Genomic DNA, 21,218 nt, shown 5'->3' with positions numbered 1-21,218 from the left:
CCGCCCCGCCTTCCCGCTGTAGTTTGACAGTCTGTTCAATACTTCTAATAAAAATATATATTTAAAAAAATAAATAAAATGCTTAGTATAGTGTCTACTACAAAGCATCAGTGAATGGAAGTTCTTGGTGTCCACCAGATTCAAAGCTCTGTGAGAATAGAAGACTACTTCACTTCCGATGCTTCTGGCAGACCTTTCCCATGACCAAGAGGATATTATGCACTTGCAATTCGGCAGAAAAAAACCTCACTGAACTGTCAGTAAACTAAAGCACTGCATCATCAGAATTTTCCATTCGGAGAAAAAGCTCTACTTTGGGTAGAGTCAAAGATGAGCAAGACTCTTTCCCGCCTCGTCGTTGGCTGGTTAGGTTAGGGCCTTCCAGGGATAGACACGGATTAGAGTGCAAGGACTTTGGGGGAAAGGATCTCCAGTAGGAGATAAAAGTGTGGGAGAAAAAGGAAGAAAGCCAATGAAGGATGAGTTGTGGGTAACTGGGGTTTAATTCCAGCAGGGAACCCTGGGAGCTGGTGCTGGGCACACTTCAGAGTTATCCCATATGAGGAGCAAGGAAGTTGGGATACTTATCTACCAACTCTCCCTCCATCATTGGTTAAGATTTGCTTCTGAGAACATTAACTCCTACAGGCATGGCCACGCAGCAGAACTTTCAGGTCCACATTGCAGCTTAAATATATATATATATATATATATATATATTGGATGGGGCTGAGTCTCAGGGTGGAGCAATCAGCAATGGCTTCCCGTCAGCCCCGCCCTAAGAGGCCCCTGGTTCTCAGTGTCCTGCGGTAATCGCTGCAAGCACCTCTGAGAGAAAGCCACCCTCGAGTTTCGCCCGCTGCCAGACAGTCCAGTTTCTCCCCGTATGAGTCTGGGTCCCCAGAGTCTCGCCCGGAACTGGAGTTCAGAGCAGTCGGGAGCTTTTGTCTCCCTCCTGATTGAGAAAGCCAGCCGCGTACTCAGTTGCCAGCCCTCTCGATGCCTCTGCCTTCCACAGTTCCTCTGAGTCTCAGTGTGCTTTTCTCTTTCCTTCTAGTTGTAGAATTTCCACTCAGCCAGCCTTTCTGTGGTTCTGGATGATGTCCGTTTTGTCTTTTAGTTGTAGTTTTGAAATTGTTGTGCGAGGCAGCAGTTTAGGTGTTTACCTATGCCGCCATCTTGGTTTCTCTCCCACTGCAGCTTTTTTTAATGGAACTTGCAAGAGATTCTCCATGGCATACACATCTACAACAAACATCACTAACAACCATGGAATCTACTGGTCATGTGGCCACTAAAACTGCAACCTTAACCTGCTACAGAGTCTATTCTTGCTCTGGCTCCCCTCAAAACTTGTATCCTTCAGAGTCTCCCAATATATTGATTGGTGCAGTATTCCCAAATGTGGTATATGCTGTCTCCATAATCTGAAGAGGCCTGCCAGTACTCTGCCTCTGAGAGGTAGGAGCAAGGTACAATAATTGTCCCCAAACTCAGTGGATGTTTTGGCGTGCTTCCGACAACTGGCCCCTACAACCTTCACTGTATGGCAGGCCCCTGAATCATTTTAGGGTTTATTTCCTCTCCACTGGTGTTCAAGTGATCCAATTAACACAATGCCATCAAAATAGGGCAACTTTGTGGTGTTCCATGTTATGTGTACCAAGACAATCAAGGTCTTTGGGGTGATACGTTGAGGCTGCTGTGGGAAAACATCTTTAATATTCTCAGAAGCCCTAGTTGAGAGAGTCCTTTAGGCATCGCCTTAAATCATTCAGGGGTCTTAGCAAGGGTTCTTACAGCCATGCCCTTAATTTGAGTTTTGACCTCATACTCCTTTAACTTTGAGAAGTTAGATCCAGCTGGAAAAACGGTGATCTTACGAGACAGGTGTATTTGCCAAACCATCGCATCTTTTGGGCTTCCGTTTCTTCTCTAGATTCTGCCTGAAAGTTGAATAGTTCCTTCTTCAGCTCATTTCTCTCGTCCTGGACACCGAGTTAGAAGAAACACTTGTATCATTCTGTCTGAAGATCTTATCATATTTTTTAAAAGTTTATTAGGTGCATTTTCTTTCTTTCAAGTTTCCATTGGCAACATTTTGCCAATGATTACATCACCAGCCTCTACTAACCATTTTCTCTCTGTATTCGCAGCCTCCAGCAACTGTTTATTCACCATTCCCCCAGTCTTTGCTAGCAGCCTAGCCTCTCTGGTGTCTTTCCAGCTTCTAACCACCAGCTGTTCTAGGGGCAGAATTCCAAGCGCAAGAGAATGGAAGCTACAAGCCTCTTGTGGTTTAGGCTCATCTTAATGGAAAGAGTGACAAAATATTGTGACAATACTTCTCAATTTATAGCAGACATCTCTACACCAACATGTGGATGCATCTTCAGAAGAAATCCCCAAAAGTGAACTTGCTGAGTTAAATGCAAATACGTATTTGTGAAATATTGCGAAGCCACCTTAACGGAGGTTATACCAATTTTGAATCTCACCAGCAACATAGGAGGGTGCCAGATGAGGTTTCCAATATATTTTCCTCTGCCGATCTGACAGGTACAAAGGACATCTCCTTGTCGTTTTAATTTGTAGTTTGCATATCCTGAGTGAAATTGGGTATATTTTATTTATTAAGAGCCAACTGTATTTTTTTTCCTTGAAGCTGCATATTTACATGTTTGCCATTTTCCATTTGGTTTGTAAGCCTGGTTCAATGTCTTTCCCTGCGCTCCAGAACTGGTACATATTAGTAATGGGAAACTTGGATACCAATTCTGGGGCGGGTTCTCTTGAGTCTCTGAACTAAAAATGTCCTTGCTTACCCCTTTTTGGTCTTGCTGAAGGTAACAAATTCTCTTCTCCCTTGGAAAGGGCCATTCGTATGAGGAGCTCTAAGGAAATAATACCTGGTTCTATAGCAGGAAAAGACCTGAGTGTCTACATATTTCCTTCCAAATTTCACTGCCCCAAAAGGAGAAAATCACTGGGCGGGGTGGGAGTGGTGGTGGTGGGGATCCTGAGTCCTAGGTCCGTAGTTGCTTCAGCTTCCTAAAACAGGCGAAAGGAGAGCTGATCATAAAGGTCCCCCTGCACGTGTGTGGCCATTGCCTTCTGCAGTCCGTGGGCCCTGTGTAAAAAGCTCTGCATTTAAGAGGAACGCCTGCGTTTGAGTCCAGTGACCGTGGACAAGTGTCTTCCCCTTTACTTCAGTTTATCCACCCGTAAAAGGAGGGTAACATTGCCTGTTTTGAAGCTCAAATGTGAAAGCAACTTGCAAAGGTAAGTTGTACAAACATTTGGTTCTATGATGTTCACCTAGAGGTCCTGAATACCATCCAGGATCTAATGCAAGGTGTGGAAACGCAGCGGTTCTAATCCACCATTGCCCACAAGACGCCACTATTTCTCTCAATCCGAGATACTAGATGTTCCTGTCTAACCCCTTGTCATGTGCCCATGAGTAGTCAAACTCGAGGTTCGGTGCACAGCCTCTAGACCGCCGTGAGTGCCCAAGACTTCAGGGATCCCTTGGTTCCCCCCCGTCACGTCAGCCCAGCGGGCTAAAAATTAGGGGACAACCATGATCACCTTCAGGCTCAATGATTTGCTAGAAGGACTCACAGAACCAAGGACTTCTGACTATAGTTTTATTGTAATGAAAGGACACGCATTAGCACCAGCCAAAGGAAAGAGACACGTGTGGCAGAACCTAGAACTGAAAGCATTCCAAATGCAAACTTTTGTGTCCTCAGGAATGTGGTTCGCTGTGTGGTAATAGGCGGAGTATTGCCAACCCAAGGAGCTTGTCCTCATGCTGTGTCTATTCAAAAAAAGAGCAGGAAGGCCTAGGGGGCAGCAACAGAGGAGGTCAGAGAGGCAGCTGGGTGGAAGCAGAAAGACCCTCTTAAGCAGTTCTTGGGATAAACGAGGCAAGAGGTAATGGTGACGCAGACCACAGTGAAAGTGGTGAGAAGTCCAGTTTTGGATACATTTTGAATGGGGACCCAATAGGATTGCCTGATAGCTTGGACACAGGGTGAGAAAAAGTCAATGAGAATGCAATGTTTTTTTTTTTTTTTTTTTTTTTGCCTGAGTAACTGGAATGGTGACAAAGAGTGGAAGGAACAGGCTTGGAGGGGAAGACAAGCTGCTTGAGAAGCCTATGAGGACACCAGGTGCAGATGTCACCCAGGCAGTGTATTGTATGAGGGCGCGCTTTGGAAGAGGCAGCTGGCCCGGAAATAACAGATTTGAAATCCATCAGCACATGGGTGATTATTGAAAACCATGAGGCTGGATGAGATCAAGGAAGTGAGTGTAGATAAAAATGATAAGAAGTCTGCCCTAACCAGTTTGGCTCAGTGGATAGAGTGTCGGCCTGCGGACTGAAGGGTCCCAGGTTCGATTCCGGTCAAGGGCATGTACCTTGGTTGCAGGCACATCCCCAGTAGGAGGCGTGCAGGAGGCAGCTGATCGATGTTTCTCTCTCATTGATGTTTCTAACTCTCTATCCCTCTCCCTTCCTCTCTGTAAAAAAAAAATCAATAAAATACATATTTTTTAAAAATGGTAAGTGGTCTAAGGACTGGTTCTAAGGCGCCAGCAAAGGAGACCGAGACGGAGAAATAAATGTGGTTGGAGGAAAACTGGGGACCAGGACAGTGAAGTGTCCTGAAAGCCAAGCGCTAAACACATTTGAAGGAGGAAGCTGACGTCAGCTGTGTCAGATACTGCTGCCAGGCCAGGTAAGAGGAAATTGGGTTTTGACTCTAGAATTTAGCAACGTGAAAGGCATTGGTGATCTTGACAAAAGACGTTTCCTTGGGCTTGTCAAGGGGGGGACAAAGCCTGACCGGAGTTGGCTCAAGAAAGAATTTGGCGGGAGGTGGAAGGAAAGAGACAGGAAGTGAACATGAAATGGTGACAGGACTTGTGAGAGGTTTTGCTCAAGAGGGAAGGAGATGGAGGATTGCTTCTGGATGGCAGTGTGAGGAGCTCAGTGAGACAGCCCCTGATGACATTACTAAACAAACAAACAAGCCCTCTAAGTCCCTGCAAATTGTTCTCAGGGCAGACAGCAAATGAAGAAATGTTTATTCCAGAAAAATCTACTGCCCAGCCGGTGTGGCTCAGTGGTTGAGCATCAACCTATGAATCAGGAGGTCACGGTTCGATTCCTGGTCAGGGCACTTGCCCGGGGTTCCAGGCTAGATCCCCACTTTGGAGCGTGCAGGAGGCAGCTGATCAATGATTCTCTCTCATCATTGATGTTTCTATCTCTCTCTCCATCTCCCTTCCTCTCTGAAAGCAATAAAAAAATATTTTTTTAAAAAGAAAGAAAGAAAAATCTACTAAATCCATTTGAGCAGGTAGAGTCTGTGGCATTTAAGCCACAACTCACTCCCTCTTTGGCCTGCTCCCCAGCTCAACATGATAGAAGCTCTGCCCTGGGCAGCAATGGCCCTTTCCCCCAGCTCCCAGTCCTGGACCATGTTATCTCCCCGTGCAGGTCAGACCACCAGCATTTCTCATACCTCCCGGCTCCACGTTACAGAGGCTGAATTCCAGGGAAGTGCTGCCAAGAGGCTGGGGGCTCTTGTTTTCCACCAAGCCCCCATTTAGAGGTCAGAGCCTCTATCCAGGCATGGCAGGCCCAGAAGACGGGAGCCTAATGGCCCTCAGCCCAGTTCACATGGTGAGAGGCAAGCCAACACAAGAGGCTTACTACCTCTACCCGGTACCTTCTGAGACGCAGGCCACTCGGAGACATCTTGTCCACTGTCCTTGCCACCAGCTCTGAAGCAATAGAGCAGAGATTCGCCCAGGGGAATGATAGGCCATAGGAACAGAATGCCGAGGCTTTCCACAAGGGAACCGACTTTATTTGCAACAGCGTGTAGGAAAGTTTAAGCCTAAGGGCGCTCTTGAAAATACTGGAGATTTTTGTGGTGAGCAATTAAAAGGAGGCTGGTAGCTCCACGGGGATAATTAGCTGGCTGTAGGCCACCACGTTTATCAAAGAGATCCAGGGGAAGAGACAGGTCAGAGCAGCCTCCTGGGGGCAGGAGGAGCCTCAGACAGATCTCAAAATCTATCCTGAAAAGAGGACCAGATTGAACTGGTTCACTCGGTGGAGTAATTTGTGTCCCCAACGTCATTGTAGAAAACAGTAGAGCAATTCGCTGGCAATTAAGTAGAACCCAATAGTGGAGTATGAATGTAGATGCAGAAATCCTCAAAACAACAACAACAACACACACACACACAAAATCAACAACTAACAAACTGAACATATAAAAGGGATTATCCATCATAACAAAGTGCAGTTTATCCCCCAAATGCAAAGTTGTTTAACTAAATATGAAAGTCAATATAATTCATTATATTAGTAGACAACAATCGCATGATCATTTTATTTTTTGTTTTGTGTGTGTGTTTATTGATTTCAGAGAGGAAAGGAGAGGGAGTGAGAGAGGAACATCAATGATCAGAGAGAATCATTGTTTGGCTGCCTCCTGCATGCCCCCTTTCTGGGGATCAAGCCCACAACCCAGGCATGTGCTCTTGACCAGAATCGAACCTGGGACCCTTCAGTCTGTAGGCCAACGCTCTATCCACTGTGTCAAACCGGCTAGGTCACATGATAATTTTAAAAGAGGCTGAAAAAATATTTGACAAAATCCAAACACTCCAATATCCCTTTATGAAAAAAAAATACTTAATAAACTAGGATTGTGGAGAATTTTCTCAACCTGATAAAGGACATCTATGAAACACTCACAGCTAACATCATTCTTAATGTGCAAGACTGAATGCCATCAAGACTGCCCCTTCTTCATTCTTCTTAATGCCAGCGAAGAGCATTTTTGATTCCAGGATGTACTTTTTGGGAGTCTCCAACTACTCCATCAGTGTAACACGCCACTCGCCAGGTGATGCCTTTGTTCTTGCTGGCTTCCATGTAGGACAGTCCAGGGGCCTGAGCGGTCTCTCACCCTATAGACCATGGAGATTTGGCCCAGTCTTGGGCTTGCCTCCCTTTTCCACAATATGACCCTGGGCACACTTTGATCAAAAATCTTGCCATTCTCAACATCATCCCTTTTTAGTAAAGGGCGAAAGATTTATGCGATCTGAAGAGAAACCAGAGTATCAACAGCATCCCTTTTTGAATCGCTCTTTTGTCATGAAGTGACCCGGAGGATCCCACTCGCCAGCCGGACGTCCCGCCCTCTCGCTTTTGATATTTATTAAAATTGTCCCACAGAAAATTTCTGTTTGCATTCTTATTTGCAGTGTAGGAGAGGGCACCTAATTCCCCAACCTTCTGTCAAGTAGGTATATAAAATGCTTGAGAAATGGAAATAGCTTTCTTCCTTGATTTTTTTTTTTATTGCTAATGAAGTTGAACATTTTGTCAGGAAAAAATTTAGAAGTGTGTGTTCCACGTTAGTTCCACTTAAAAGACATTAATCTAATGGATATGTAATAAATGTTTTGTGATAATATTTATAAAATAGCATTTGAATACTTATTCTGACATAGTACTTTGCTGGGTGTTACATAAACATGTACAGAAAATCCCTGATCACTAAGAAATCACAACCTAAGAAAGTAAATGGTCCTAACCGGTTTGGCTCAGTGGATAGAGCATCGGCCTGCAGACTGAAGGGTCCCAGGTTCGATTCCAGTCAAGGGCATGTACCTTGGTTGGGGGCATATCCCCAGTAGGGGGTGTGCAGGAGGCCGCTGATCAATGTTCCTCTCTCATCGATGTTTCTAACTCTCTATCCCTCTCCCTTCCTCTCTGTAAAAATATCAATAAAACATACTTTTTTTTAAAAAAGAAAGTAAACGACCAGTTAATAAGTATTTATCAAATGCCTACTATTTGCCTGAATCTTCTTTTTAAAAATGTATTTTTATTGATTTTAGAGAGGAAGGGAGAGGGAGAGATAGAAACATCAATGATGAGAGAGAATCTTTGATCGGCTGCCTCCTGCACGCCCCCTACTGGGGATCGAGCCCACAACCCAGGCATGCGCCTTTGACCAGAATGGAACCCGGGACCCTTCGGTCTGCAGGCCAACGCTCTATCCACTGAGCCAAACCAGACAGGGCTGCCTGAATCTTTTTTAACAGCTGTATTGAGCTATAATTAACATATAATGAACTGTACATATTTAAAATGTACAATTTGAGAATCTGTAACATATGTGAAAACCATTACCACAGTCACTTTGTTCATGTTCCATCATCTCTCAGGGTTCACTATTATTCATTGTCCGATGTCCTGCATCTTGAAAACCATTGTTTCATATATTTTGTTTGGTTTTACAGTTACTTAGCACAGGAGGGTGTCTCCAGTCCGTCACTCCATCTCGGTCAATGGTGAGAGCCTGCTTGGCACTAGTGTAAGTGCTGGATCTATTAGAAGTGAACAAAATGGACACAATCCTTGGCTTCAAACAACTTACATTCTAGATGGGGGTGACACAATAAATACACGAAAGAAAAGTTAATATCTATATGTAAATTATTTTTAAAAATGTGTGTCAACGAAGTAAAATGGCAGTGTAATAGAGAGGCAGTAAAAGATTTCCTCAGGGGAGGTGACATTTGAGGAGATGAATTCTGAGGAGGAGGCTAGCCCTTGAAGAGCTAAGAGAACAGTGTTCTCAGATAAGGATCTACAACAGAAATCACTTGACTTGTTTGATAGGACAGATACAAAGCCAGTGTGGCTGGAATGCATTTAAGGTGGCAGTTGAGGTACGTGTGGTAGGTAGGAAAAGACTGTCGATCATTGTTCCAGTTACCCATCCCTGTATAACAAAACACCCTCAAAGTTAGTGGCATAGCCCTAGCCGGTTTGGCTCAGTGGATAAGAGCGTTGGCCTGAGGACTGAGGGGTCCCAGGTTCAATTCCGGTCAAGGGCACATGCTAGGGTTGCGGGCCCGATCCCCAGTGGGGGGTGTGCAGGAAGCAGCCAATCAATGATTCTCTCTCATCAATGATGTTTCGATTTCTATCTCTCTACCTCTCCCTTCCTCTCTGAAATTAATAAAAATATTTTTAAAAAGTTAGTGGCATAAGACAGCAATAGTCGATATCAGGAGATGCCTGGGATCCGTTAGGAGCTCTTGCTAGAGGTCTCTCATGTGGTTGCCGTCAGGTGGCGGCTGGGGCTGAAGTCATCTCAGTGCTTCCCATTCATATGCCTGGAGCCTGGGCTAGAGAGACAAACAACTGGAGGCCGCGCACATCTGGCCCCTTGGCCGTCCGTCTCTCCCTTTCTGTGGTTTCCGCACGTGGACTCAGGGTAGCCCAGTTGCTTACATGGTTGCTGAAGGTTTTCTGACCAAGTGTCTCAAGAGAAACTGGAAGGAGCTTCCCCTAGTTGCTTCCTCAAGGTAGTCACAAAGATTTACCCAGGTCCAAGGGGAGGGAACAGCCTTCTTGTTGAAAGGGTGTCAGGAAATAGGCGTACATGCCATTCGCGCCAAGGCCCCTAGTGGATTCCTGAAACTTCAAATAATACTGAACCCTGTAGATACTGTTTTTTCCTATACATACATACCTATGATAAAGTTTAATTTATAAATTAGGCAAAGTAATATATTAATAATAACTATTAATAAAATAGAACAACTGTAACAGTACACTGCAATTCAAGTTAAGTGACTGTTGTCTCTCTCTCTCTTTCTCACCCCGTCTTATCGTAACCATCCCCTACTTGCAGTAAATGGCGTGGTGTCACTTGTGTCAGGGCACCCTTTGCTTAAGTCTTCATATGGCTCAATAGTTTCTGGCTCAACACAGCACCATGAATCAGAACACATTTTCTGTTTATGTCTTCCACCCACAAATTCAATGCCTTTTCTATTTTAACTAAGCACATATCATGCACTGTGGCCATAACTTTTGCCGTGTGAGGTGCTACAGCCAAACTAGCACAAATTTCTTTTTCCTTCTTCACAGTTTCATGGATAGAAGGTTCGTTCTTATTGCAAATCTTAGCAAGCCGAGCATACCATTTTTTCTTTTCTTATTAAGTAGAGAACTTTCACTTTTTCACTCAGAGGAAGCACTTTACGGCTTCTCTTGGGCATAGCCAAATTGTCAGCCTCACTACTCTTGAGCTTTGGGGCCGTTATTCAGTAAAATAACGTGCGTTGAACACAAGCACTGTGATGCCATCACAGTGGAGGATCTCATGTGACTCCCTGGTGGGGATCTGCAGCATGGAGATGCTGACTAGGGGATGAGTCATGTCCCTGGCAGAACAGAGTGGCTGCCATGAGATTTCATCACAGCACTCAGAACACTGTCCAATTTAAAACTTATGAACTGTTTATTTATTTTTAAAATATATTTTTAATGATTTCAGAGAGGAAGGGAGAGGGAGAGAGAGATAGAAACATCAATGATGAGAATCATTGATCCGTTGCCTCCTGCATGCCTCACACTGAGGATTGAGCCTGCAACCCAGGCATGTGCCCTGACCGGGAATCAAACCATGACCTCCTGGTTCATAGGTCGATGTTCAACCACTGAGCCATGCTGGCCAGGCTGAATTGTTTATTTTTAAAGTTTTCCATTTAATATTTTCAAACTGCAGTTGGCCTAGGATAACTGAAACCACAGAAAGTAAAAATGCGGATGAGGGGGAACTACCATACCGGCAAAAACAATTAGAAAATAATTGTAAAAATGGTATCATTTCCAAGAGTGTTAAAAAAATACCAACTCTTGAGGAATAAATCCAACAAAAATGAGTAAGAACTTTATGCAAAAAACTATAAAACTTGCCGAAACCGGTTTGGCTCAGTGGATAGAGCGTCGGCTTGCGGACTGAAGGGTCCCGGGTTCGATTCCGGTCAGGGGCATGTACCTTGGTTGCGGGCGCATCCCCAGTGGGGGGTGTGCAGGAGGCGGCTGATTGATGTTTCTCTCTCATCGATGTTTCTGGCTCTCTATCCCTCTCCCTTCCTCTCTGTAAAAAGTCAATAAAATATATTAAAACAAACAAACAAACAAACAAAAAAACAAACAAACAAACAAAAAACTATAAAACTTTATTGAGAGAAATGAAAAACTAAGTAAATGGATATATCATTTCAAAGATTATAAAACAATTACAATAAAAATGTCAGTTTTTCCCAAATTGCTCCATAAATTCAATACATACCAATCAAAACCCCCACAGCTTTTTCTGTAGAACCTGACAAGTGAATTCTAAAATGTATATGGAAATGTGAAGGATCAAGAAGAGCAAGCCACTCTTGAAGGAGGAGTGACTTTCTCTACTAGACAGAAGACATCATAAAGTCAGTGTGACACATTACCAGAGCAGTGTGATATTGTCACAAGGAACACAAATAGAAAAATGGATAGACAAATAGACCAATCTATATATATAAAAGGCTAAGCGACCGGCTGACGAGCCAACAGGCCGACCGGTAGGTATGACGCCCACTGACCACCAGGGGGCAGATGCTCAATGCAGGAGCTGCCGAGCGACAGCAACTTTGTAGAGTGCCCTCTCGCACTCCGGGACTCCTCGGGGGATGTCGGACTGCCGGGTTCGGCCATGCACTGGGCTTCTAGTATAATAGAAAAGCCCAGAAACAGACCCATGTACATATAGGCATTGATTTATGCCTAAGAAAGCACGAGAGAGAAAAAGTGGTCTCTACAGTAAATGGAGTTGGGATAATTGGGTGTCCACATGGAAAGAAGGGAGAAGAAAAGGGAGGGCTGGAGGGGAGGAGGAAGGTATACAGTCTGCAGAAATACGTGCACTTCAATAGTGGGATGGAGAAATAAAATGAGATATATTCATAAAATAGAGTATTTTGTGCATAATACAGAACAGATGAATCTTAATTAAAAACACAATATGAACGAGGTAAGCTAGACTCAGAATATATTATTTCATTCACAAAACATTCAAAATCAGATACAACTTTGGGTGATGGATAACAAAGTGATAAATTATAGAGAGGCAAGTGAGGAGAGTGGTTATCTGTATAAGGGAGATAGGGGTTAACACTGGGCAGGGGTTGTAGGACAGGGCTTACAAAGTGCTGGCTATTCTATTTCTTTACCGGGATGGTAGTTACGTGGTACCTGCTTTACAATAATTCATATGGGCCCTGGCCAGGTGGCTCAGTTGGTTGGAGCAGCATCCCTTACTACCTAAAGGTTGGGAGTTCAGTTCTCAGTCAGGGCACATACCTAGGTTGCAGGTTCGATTCTCAGTTGGAGCACGTACTGGAGGCAACAATCCATGTTCCTCTCTCACATTGTTTCTCTCTCTCTCTCAGATCAATAAACATATCCTTGGGGATAAGAAAAATTCATGTAGTAATTGTACATCTATGTTTTATATATTTATGCATGTTATATTTCACAAGAAAAAGCTTTTAAAAACTAAGTTCTCTTTTGTTACTATGTAAGCAGACAAGTGTACAAGCAGGCATTCCAGTTTTCCAGTAAAGATCCGGTGGAGGCTTAGACTAGGGTTGAGAAGCAGTCAGATTTAGGAAAACGTTTTAGAGTTAAAGGTAACAGAACCTGATGTAGAGTGTGAAGGAAGAAAAAGACAAAGCAACAAACACACTGACAGTCATAAAACACCGTTAAGAAAGTATGCAACAGAATTAGCTAAGCTTGCAAATGCCAGGCTGTGTGAGTGGGTATTAGATGGAGGGCTTCTGTCCAACTGGTTAGGGGAGGCTTCATGGGAAAGCTGGGAGAACACACACTTGACACAGACTACGGAGAAAATGGATGCGGGGATAATTCCATGAAAGGGAGTAGCTGAGAGTTTACAGGTAGAATAGTAATATGTATTGTTCTGTACTCTTTTGTACATTTTATTTTTGAGACATTTCACACATCATCTCTCAAATAGGTTTTTACCAACTTATGACTATCATTCCAATCCACAGTGAAAGGTGTAGTACATTACTTCAGACACAGTGCCATTCCATAAATTCTGATGGAACTATGAAGACCTCAACAAGCCTATCACACGATCCTGGAATCCAGGATCAGCCATGGTAAGCCAAGACGAAAAATGTGTGACCCTGGTTGCCTATATCACAAGGACTTTATACTAAGTAATACACATTAATAACTTTTACAGCATTGGCTTAGTTTTAACTTCAGGAAGTTGCTGGATTTTTTTTTATTATTTTGATAGAGCTTTTCCTTATTGAGTAGTCTGATGGATGCGGTAATAAAGAGGGTTATATAGAAATAATATCTAGAAACAGAAGTTTGTGAGAAGGGAGATTTCTCAGTCAACCCACTTTATCTAGGAAGGCTTCCCTCGTGAGTCATAGCTGATTTGAGAATCACCCAGAATTCACAAGGGAAGGGGAGATAATTATTTTTCTGCCTTGTGGGGAAATGAGAACGGGATTAAGTAGTGATTTAAAAACTCTTTGGGGTTAGTGTTGGATTTAGGCATGACTCTCCTTTTCCAACACACTAAATATAACATAAAAATACTTACTGTTGGACTGAGAGTGAATTTGCTTAGAGAGATGTTTGAGATCCCCCTAGAGCCCGCAAGAGAACTGAAAAGGAGAACACTGAAGCCAGCAGTGGAGGGAAAGTGACAAAGGGAAGATTCGATTGACTAGAGCATAGGCCAAGGGAGATGAATAGCTAGAGGTCACACAATGTTAACTGTGAACCAGCCACCATTCTAAGGGCTTTCCCTGTTTTAATCCATTTCATTCTCACAAGAATGCTGTGAGATCATCCTCATCTTATAGATGAAGACAGCATGGTACTCAGAGGTTGGGTAAGTAAGTTGGCTGAGATCACAGAACTAGAATTTGAAGCCAGGCATTCTGACTCTAGAAACCATAATCTTAACCAAGGTGTTGGACAATATCTTTTTCTTAGAAAAAGATCAAGAAATAGCATAAATCCTGGAACTTCTTTGATTCTCCATACTGGTACTTAGAAACTATAGTGGCATCCTATATAATAAAAGTCTAATATGCAAATCGACTGAACAGACAGTGGGAATGACTGGTGGAAAGACCAGTCGCTATGATGTGCACCAGGGGGCAGATGCTCAATGCAGGAGCTGTCCCCAGCCCGCAGGCCCCAGGCCAGCCAAGGTGGGTGCCAGTGGGAGGCCCCAGGCCAGCCAAGGTAGGTGCCAGCAGGGACCCCCAATCGCCCTGCTGGTCACCCTGCAGAGAGAGGTGACCAGTGGGGGTGGGTGGCACCAGGCTGGCCAAGGCAGGTGCAGGAGGGGGCCCCCCCTATCGCTCTGCTGGTCACCCCACAGGTCAGCCCTGATTGCTGGCCAGGCCTAGGGACTCTACCCATGCACGAATTTTGTGCACTGGGCCTCTAGTTTTAATATAACATACTAAGACAATTATCTCCTCTACTTTATCATTATTGTTTATTCCTTTGGCTTTCCAATGACAGCTATGTCATCCTCTTGGATGACTCGCAGAGTTAAAAATGTAGCTGACCTCAGCTCTATATTTTTTAACCTAACACATGTTCGCTATTTTAAAAAGTGTTGCATAACTTATTCAAATTTTTTTGGGGAAAATCTGCTGAGGTTTTTAAGTTAAAGATCCAAGATAAACAACTAGATTTTTGGCTTTCAAAAATATTTAAATAACTCACAGCTACGTATTGGATTTGCTGTGCTAGGTCCCTTAAATTGTAGCATTGAAGGAGCCTTCTGGAGCGATTAATACACTAATTACTAGAGGTCACAAAAGCTATCATAATTGAAGTCTTCTTTTTTGATCTCCTGCCAGTTGCCTGATTATATAGGGCTAGTGAAGAAAAGCTACGTGCAGCGGGGAGGGTGTGGTAGGATGGGGATTGCCGGGTATGTGGCCAGTGTGTCTGCCTCCAAGATTAACAATGTAGTTAATCTTTTCATGTCAAAACAGCCCATTCCCGGGACCGAGAATGGTCAGCATTCCTGGGGCACACTCCCGGAGGGGGTCAGGGCCCAGACAGGGCGACCCGGTCAAAGTGTACCTTCTTTGATCAAGACAGAGCAGACACGATTTATATCTACACGCACTGCCAGTGGCCCACTATCCCCTCCCTGCCCCCATCCCTTCTGAAGAGCATGCCGAACAGTGGGAAAACTACTCAACTTTCAAATCAGGGAGAATGGAGAATGGTATTGGGAAGTAACTTTTTCTGCCGGGCTCCCCAGATAAACTGCACAAACGCAGCAAGTTATCGAATTCTACAAATGGTCACACCCACCCTCAAGAGCCTGGAAAATCTATCATAATTGGAATCGGAGTTGCTGTTCCTTAAATAATGCGCTTGTGTTTCGTGAAAAGCGACAGGGTTCCTGCTTTTTAAAGCCTCCCCCAGAGATGCTCGCCCTCCAGCTCCGGCGCCTCCCTGGATGCACCTCCGGAAGCTCCCCGGCCTCCGCCTGGACGTCGGCCCAGCGCCCCCGGCCGGGCTGGAGGGAGGGGCGGCCGAGGGGAGGCGAAGAGGAGCGCCCTGGTCCAGTCCCCCTTAACCGCGGCCCCGCGCGCGCCCTCCCTCGCGGGGGCTGAGATTGGAGAGGAAGTGGAGAGGCTCCGCTCGGTCCGCACAGCGGTGCCCTCATGCCCCCTCCCTTCTCCTCCGCGCGGGGCCCCGGCGCGCCCCCTCCCTGGCCCTCGCCCCGGGAGAGGAGCGGGCGGCGCGGGCGGGCCCGCGGGGAGAGGCCGCTGGGAGCGGAAGGCCCGCGCCCGGCAACGGAGACCCTGAGCCGCGCGGCTCCGGGCGAGCCAGGGCCCTGGGCGGCCCCCGTGAGCGCGGCGGCCGGAATCGCGGGCGCGTCACTTCCGGGCGGTGCAGTGGCGGCCGCTAGGAAGATGGCTGCGCCCTGTGGCTCGGAGCGGCCCGCCAACTCGCCGCTTAAAATCCCAAAGATGGAGGTGCTCTCCCCTGCCTCTCCCGGTGGCCTGAGCGACGGGAACCCTTCGCTGTCCGACCCTTCCACGCCTCGGGGCGCCTCCCCGCTCGGGCCGGGCAGTGCGGCAGGCTCGGGGGCAGCGGCGTCCGGGGGTCTCGGGCTGGGGGGCCGCAGCGCCGCCTCGTCCTGGGGAGCCCCCGCGGCCGCATGCCGCGGCATGTCGTGGACGCCGGCCGAGACCAACGCGCTCATCGCCGTGTGGGGCAACGAGCGGCTGGTGGAGGCGCGGTACCAGCAGCTGGAGGGAGCCGGCACGGTATTCGGCAGCAAGGCCCCCGGGCCGGCCATGTACGAGCGCGTGTCCCGGGCCCTGGCCGAGCTGGGCTACGAGCGGACCCCGTCCCAGTGCCGGGAGCGCATCAAGGTAACCGGCCGCCCGGCCCGGGGCAGCGAACCCGAGGCAGAGAGGAGGCGGGGAGCGGACCTCGGGGGCGGGGCCGGTCCCAGCTCGGGGCTCCCTCCGGAGCCCGGTGGGCGACTCGCATCTCTCCGCCTTTTTCTTCTCTCCCTGGGAAGGGTTTTTTCCAGATGGCCGCCAGCCCGTAGGTTTCCTGAGTTTGAAGTTGGGCGTGCCTGCCGCCGCCCCTCTTTCTTGCCAATGGAAGACGTTCCTGCGCTCTGAAGTTGCTGGTTTCTCCTTGCGCGCGGTGGGCATCCCCGAGCCCGGCGCCTCTCACCCCACCGCCGGGGCCTCGCTTTGTTCCAGGCAGAGGGGGCGCCTAGGCAGAGGTTACCCTGCGGGATTGAGGAAGGGTAGCGGGGGGCGGGGGCGGGGGGCCGGTGGGCCCCCAGTTTAGGGATTTTCCAATGAGTGCGGTGGCAGAGCCATACAGAGGAGCGCCTTTGGATGACTGGCCTTTGTGTCAGTCGCCTTGCTTCTAACTGGAGCTGTGAAGGACGAGGAAAACTGGAGATGCTTTGGAGAATTGGAAAGGCGTGATTGGAGCCAGATAGTGCATTGTTCTGGTGAAGTTAGCTTGCCTGGTAGTTGGTCTAGAATTTGGGGTGTCAGTGCCTCCTCCAGAGTTAGGTTGGCTTGAGGTGTGTTTCTGACTTAGCTCCTTCATGAAAGCCCGTTTCCCCTGATGTAGTTGTTGTGCGGGATATGGTGAGCAGTAAAGCTCTCAGTGTGCATCCAGCTATCCTTGGGTACGTGAATGTGGTTATCATTTTGCTGTTTTTACTGACTTTCAATGGAGGCATTTCCAGTTTGTATGTGTATTCTAAGTTGATACGGAGTTGTTTTTTAGGTAAGTTAGTTCCCTCATCACAGTGTCTGCTAAAAGGTTCTGGTAGGATTCCAGTCTTCACGGAACCACTTCTCCTTCATAGTCATAGTATCTCTGTACTTCTTTTCTGATAGGGATGGCACTGTTTTACCCTCGGGGAGGGGGTAAAAACCAAGTAAGGACGATGGTAATCACCCTGAAGGAGGAGATTGCTGCAAAATTTAAGAGGTCTTGGCTCAAGTAGTGTTCATCTGGGGACATTGTTCCTTAGAAAATTTAGTCCAGAAACTAAGACATTTCAAACCTATTAACTATTGATCAAGGAATTTGACACCCATTTCTCAATTACAAAATTAAATTGGTTTACTTGATAACATGTACCTTTGGGTCTTATGACACCCCTCCCCCCCTTTTTTTTTAAACAGGAATGTCATTATAATGGCAGTTTATAGACAGGATTTGAATTGTGCAGGTCCACTTATATGCTTATTTTGTCAATAAATATAGAGTCCGTCTCCATATCACCAAGGTTCACATTCTCAGATTCAACCAACCCTGATTAAAAACGGTATTTTATTTTCGCATTCCCCACCGTGGTTGGTTGAATCCGCAGGTGCAAAGGGCCTACTGTAGTTGAGGTTTTGGGGAGTCCAAAGTTATTTTCTGGATTTCCATTGTATATGGGGTCAGTGCTCCTCACCTCTGGGTTTTTAAGGGATCAACTATAGTAGCTAATAGTAGCCACTGTTCTCTGACTCGCATTCATTCTTCTGTTCAAGGACAGTAAGGCTCAGGGAGGCGGAGTTTTTGCACTGTGTCCACTAGCTTCTGTCTGTGAACTTTTCTTGAGTTTAGAAGTGCACCTTAGGCATTTGTGACTGTTTTAACTTGATTGATTTTTGTCCATGGAATTTCCCAATCAACAGGGAAAAGTGTCATGCTATCAAAAATTCACTGAATGTAAACGTATCTATGAAATTGTTTCTCAGATGACTAGGAAATCTCTAGTTTTGGGTTGTGTCTTTGTCCAGTTATGAGAAACTATAACCTAAGCAAGGAAAGGAGATTGAGCTTCTCTGAAGAATATTTTTTAAAGGATCAGTTTACCTGTCTTCAAACAGATAAGACCAAATTGACCTCATGCTCTTAGAATATTTTGAGAATATGTAGATGATGATAATGAGTTCTGTGATCCACAATAGCAGTTGACAAGGACAGGTAACTGTTAAGGGCTGTACTCCTTAAGTGACTTCAACCAAGGAACAGACTTCTTCATTAACAATGTTGGTCTTTCCTGTCAGAATTATAAGCTCTGTAAGGGCAAGTTCTAGTCACTTACTCACTACTGTATGGCCAGTGCCTAGCACAGGGGTGGGGAACCTTGTTTGCTTCCAAGGGCCATTTGGATATTTATAGCATCTTTTGCAGGCCATACAAAATTACCAACTTAAAAATTAGCCTGCTACCACTCATAGATGTGTTTCTCTCACATTGATATTTCTGTCTTTCCCTCTCCCTCCCAACCATCTCTAAAAATCAGTGGAAAAATATCCTCGGATGAGGATTAAAATAAATAAGTTTAAAAAATAAAAAGCAATTTAAAAAATTAGCCTGCTATATTAGGTCAGACATTTAATTAACTCACCCCTAATGCCTTGGCAGGGCCAGACCAAATGATTTCGCAGGCCTTATACAGTCCTCAGGCCGGATGTTCCCACCCCTGGCCTAGCATATAGTAGGCTCTGGATACATATTTATTAAATTCACCAAATAAAGTCTAAAGAAGAATTTTGGAAAGTATAAAAATCTAGAGCAGCCCTAGCCAGTTTGCTCAGTGGATAGAGCGTCAGCCTTCGGACCAAAGGGTCCGGGTTCAATTCCGGTCAAGGGCAACTACCTTGGTTACAGGGTCTTCCCCAGCCTGGGCCATGGTCGGGGGCATGTAGAAGGCAACCAATTGATGTGGCTCTCTCACACCGATGTTTCTGTCCCTCTCTCTTCCACTCTCTCTAAAAATTCATGGAAAAATATCCTCAGGTGAGGATTAACAACAACAACAAAAAATCTAGAGCAGTGTTACTTAAACTTGAACCTAAAAATAGAGACTTTGAAACCCAGTTTGAAAACTAAGCTCTGTCCCTCTACGAGACTTACTATGAATTTAATTTTAAGCATAGAGGCAAATGGGGTCAGTGAAATCATAGCCTTACACAATTATGAGGTGGATGTCCCAAGTAATCCAGATTATAAAAACCTTAAAAAATTCTCAGAATCCCAAACCCCTGAAAGCAAACTTTAGATCCCAGTTTCAGAAATGCCGATTTAGAACAGGTAATTCAGAAAAAACTTCCACTTTCTTGTTTTGATGAGACCTGCAAAAAGGAATTCAATAATCTCTTTTGTTTTAGGTTTTACAAAATAGAAATAAAGTAGTGCAGTAAAATGGACCATGAGGAGTTCTTAATCAGACTAATATAATGTGCTCACTTCAATGTGAATTCTGTCAGAGGCCCACAGGGAATATGTAGATAATGATAATGGCTCATCACAGTGTGCATCAGTTACATTTCTGGTCTGATATATACGCAATATCTATCAAACTTCAATTATGAAAACTCTCATAATTTCTTCTAAGTTTGGGAAGAGGGAGGAGATAATATAGTAACGTAAATTTGTTCTTTTCAGGAAACTTTCCCCTAATCATAGTTTCAACATGTTGATGTAGCAGCTTTCATCTCATCATGTGAAGGCGTCAGAAAGCTGAATCCTATCCCATCCTTTTTCCCGACCACCTTCCCGAATAACCTTAAAGCACATCACTTTCCTTCTCTGGGCTGTGCTCAGTCCTCTTATGTATACTCTAGAACAGTGGTCGGCAAACTGCAGCTCGTGAGCCACATGCAGCTCGCGAGCCGTGGTTTGCCACTCTGTTGACTAATGAGTTTGCAGACCACTGCTGTAAGGCATTACCCTTACCCAGAAGTTTTGATTTCAGGTTAAAGACATTAGTACATTATTAAAATGTTTAAGTGTTTCTCCCTAAGGCAGTGGTCGGCAAACTCATTAGTCAACAAAGCAGCAAACCACGGCTCGCTAGCCACAGTTTGCTGACCACTGCACTAGACGTCCGGTGCACAAAATTTGTGCACTGGGCGGGTGGGGGGGTGTCTCTCAGCCTGGCCTGCACCCTCTTGCAGTCCAGGACCCCTGGGGGCGGGGATGTCCATCTGACGGCAGTTAGACATCCTTAGCGCTGCTGTGGCTGCAGGAGAGGCTGCGCTCTCCAGCCGTGAGCTCAGCTTCTGGCTGAGCGGGGCTCCCCCTGTAGGAGCGTACTGACCACCAGGACACAGCTCCTGCATTGAGCATCTGCCCCCTGGTGGTCAGTGTACATCATAGCGACCAATTGTTCCGCCATTTGGTTGATTTGCATATTCGCCTTTTATTATATAGGATGGAAGTATTAAAATGTAAACATTGAAATTGAATTAAGAGCATTTGGATTTAGCTACCAAAGTACAATTTTTAAATACCAACCAAGTGTTTATGTATATCTCTAAGCACATAGGATTTTAACTTAAAGTCAGATATAAACATTTGTTTATTGCTGCAAAGAATTTCACTGAGAAGTCTGTCTGATATGTCATTATTAATATTTGTTTAATCATTTGGATAAAATGGATGTGTTTGAGACTGTGTTGCTGCCTATACTATTGTTTGGCTCTGATGTCTTATTGCTTTTTGTTTGTTTGCCAGAAGAAAATTTGTCTGCTACCAATTCCAGCCTAATTTTGGAGCCAGGTAACAAATAGGGGTTTTTTGTTTTTTTTGTGTGTGTAGTCATTACATGATATTTTATCCTTTTGTATATGTAGGCCTTTTCTTCATATCTCCATTCAGCAAATACTCAAGCGCTTACTATGTGCAAGGTTGTCTGCCAAATGTTAGTCTGAATAAAAGAACTATAACACACAGTCTGAGAGCTTACAATGCAGGTGAAGTT

At 45.4% G+C, this 21,218-nt stretch overlaps 1 protein-coding gene across 6 annotated transcripts in view; it reads left to right on the top strand.

Moving 5' to 3' along the window:
- The first annotated feature begins 15,857 nt into the window (after positions 1–15,857).
- The window catches only part of MSANTD2 (Myb/SANT DNA binding domain containing 2), a 35,275-nt gene continuing 29,914 nt past the window's right edge, over positions 15,858–21,218 (top strand). For 2 of the 6 annotated variants that reach the window (XR_013959550.1, XM_080650172.1), the window contains exon 1: positions 15,858–16,350. Coding sequence is in view for 5 of the 6 variants with exons in the window: in XM_080650172.1 (XP_080506298.1) it covers positions 15,886–16,350 (465 nt within the window). In the remaining variant the exon portion in view is untranslated. Of the gene's footprint in view, positions 16,351–20,971; positions 21,017–21,218 lie in introns of all 6 variants that reach the window. The other 4 variants (XM_080650169.1, XM_080650168.1, XM_080650171.1 and 1 more) reach the window with 3 other exon arrangements.

This window comes from Plecotus auritus (genome assembly GCF_963455305.1).
Source record: "Plecotus auritus genome assembly, chromosome: 13".
NCBI lineage: Eukaryota > Metazoa > Chordata > Mammalia > Chiroptera > Vespertilionidae > Plecotus > Plecotus auritus.
This window is presented reverse-complemented; position numbering and strand designations above follow the sequence as displayed.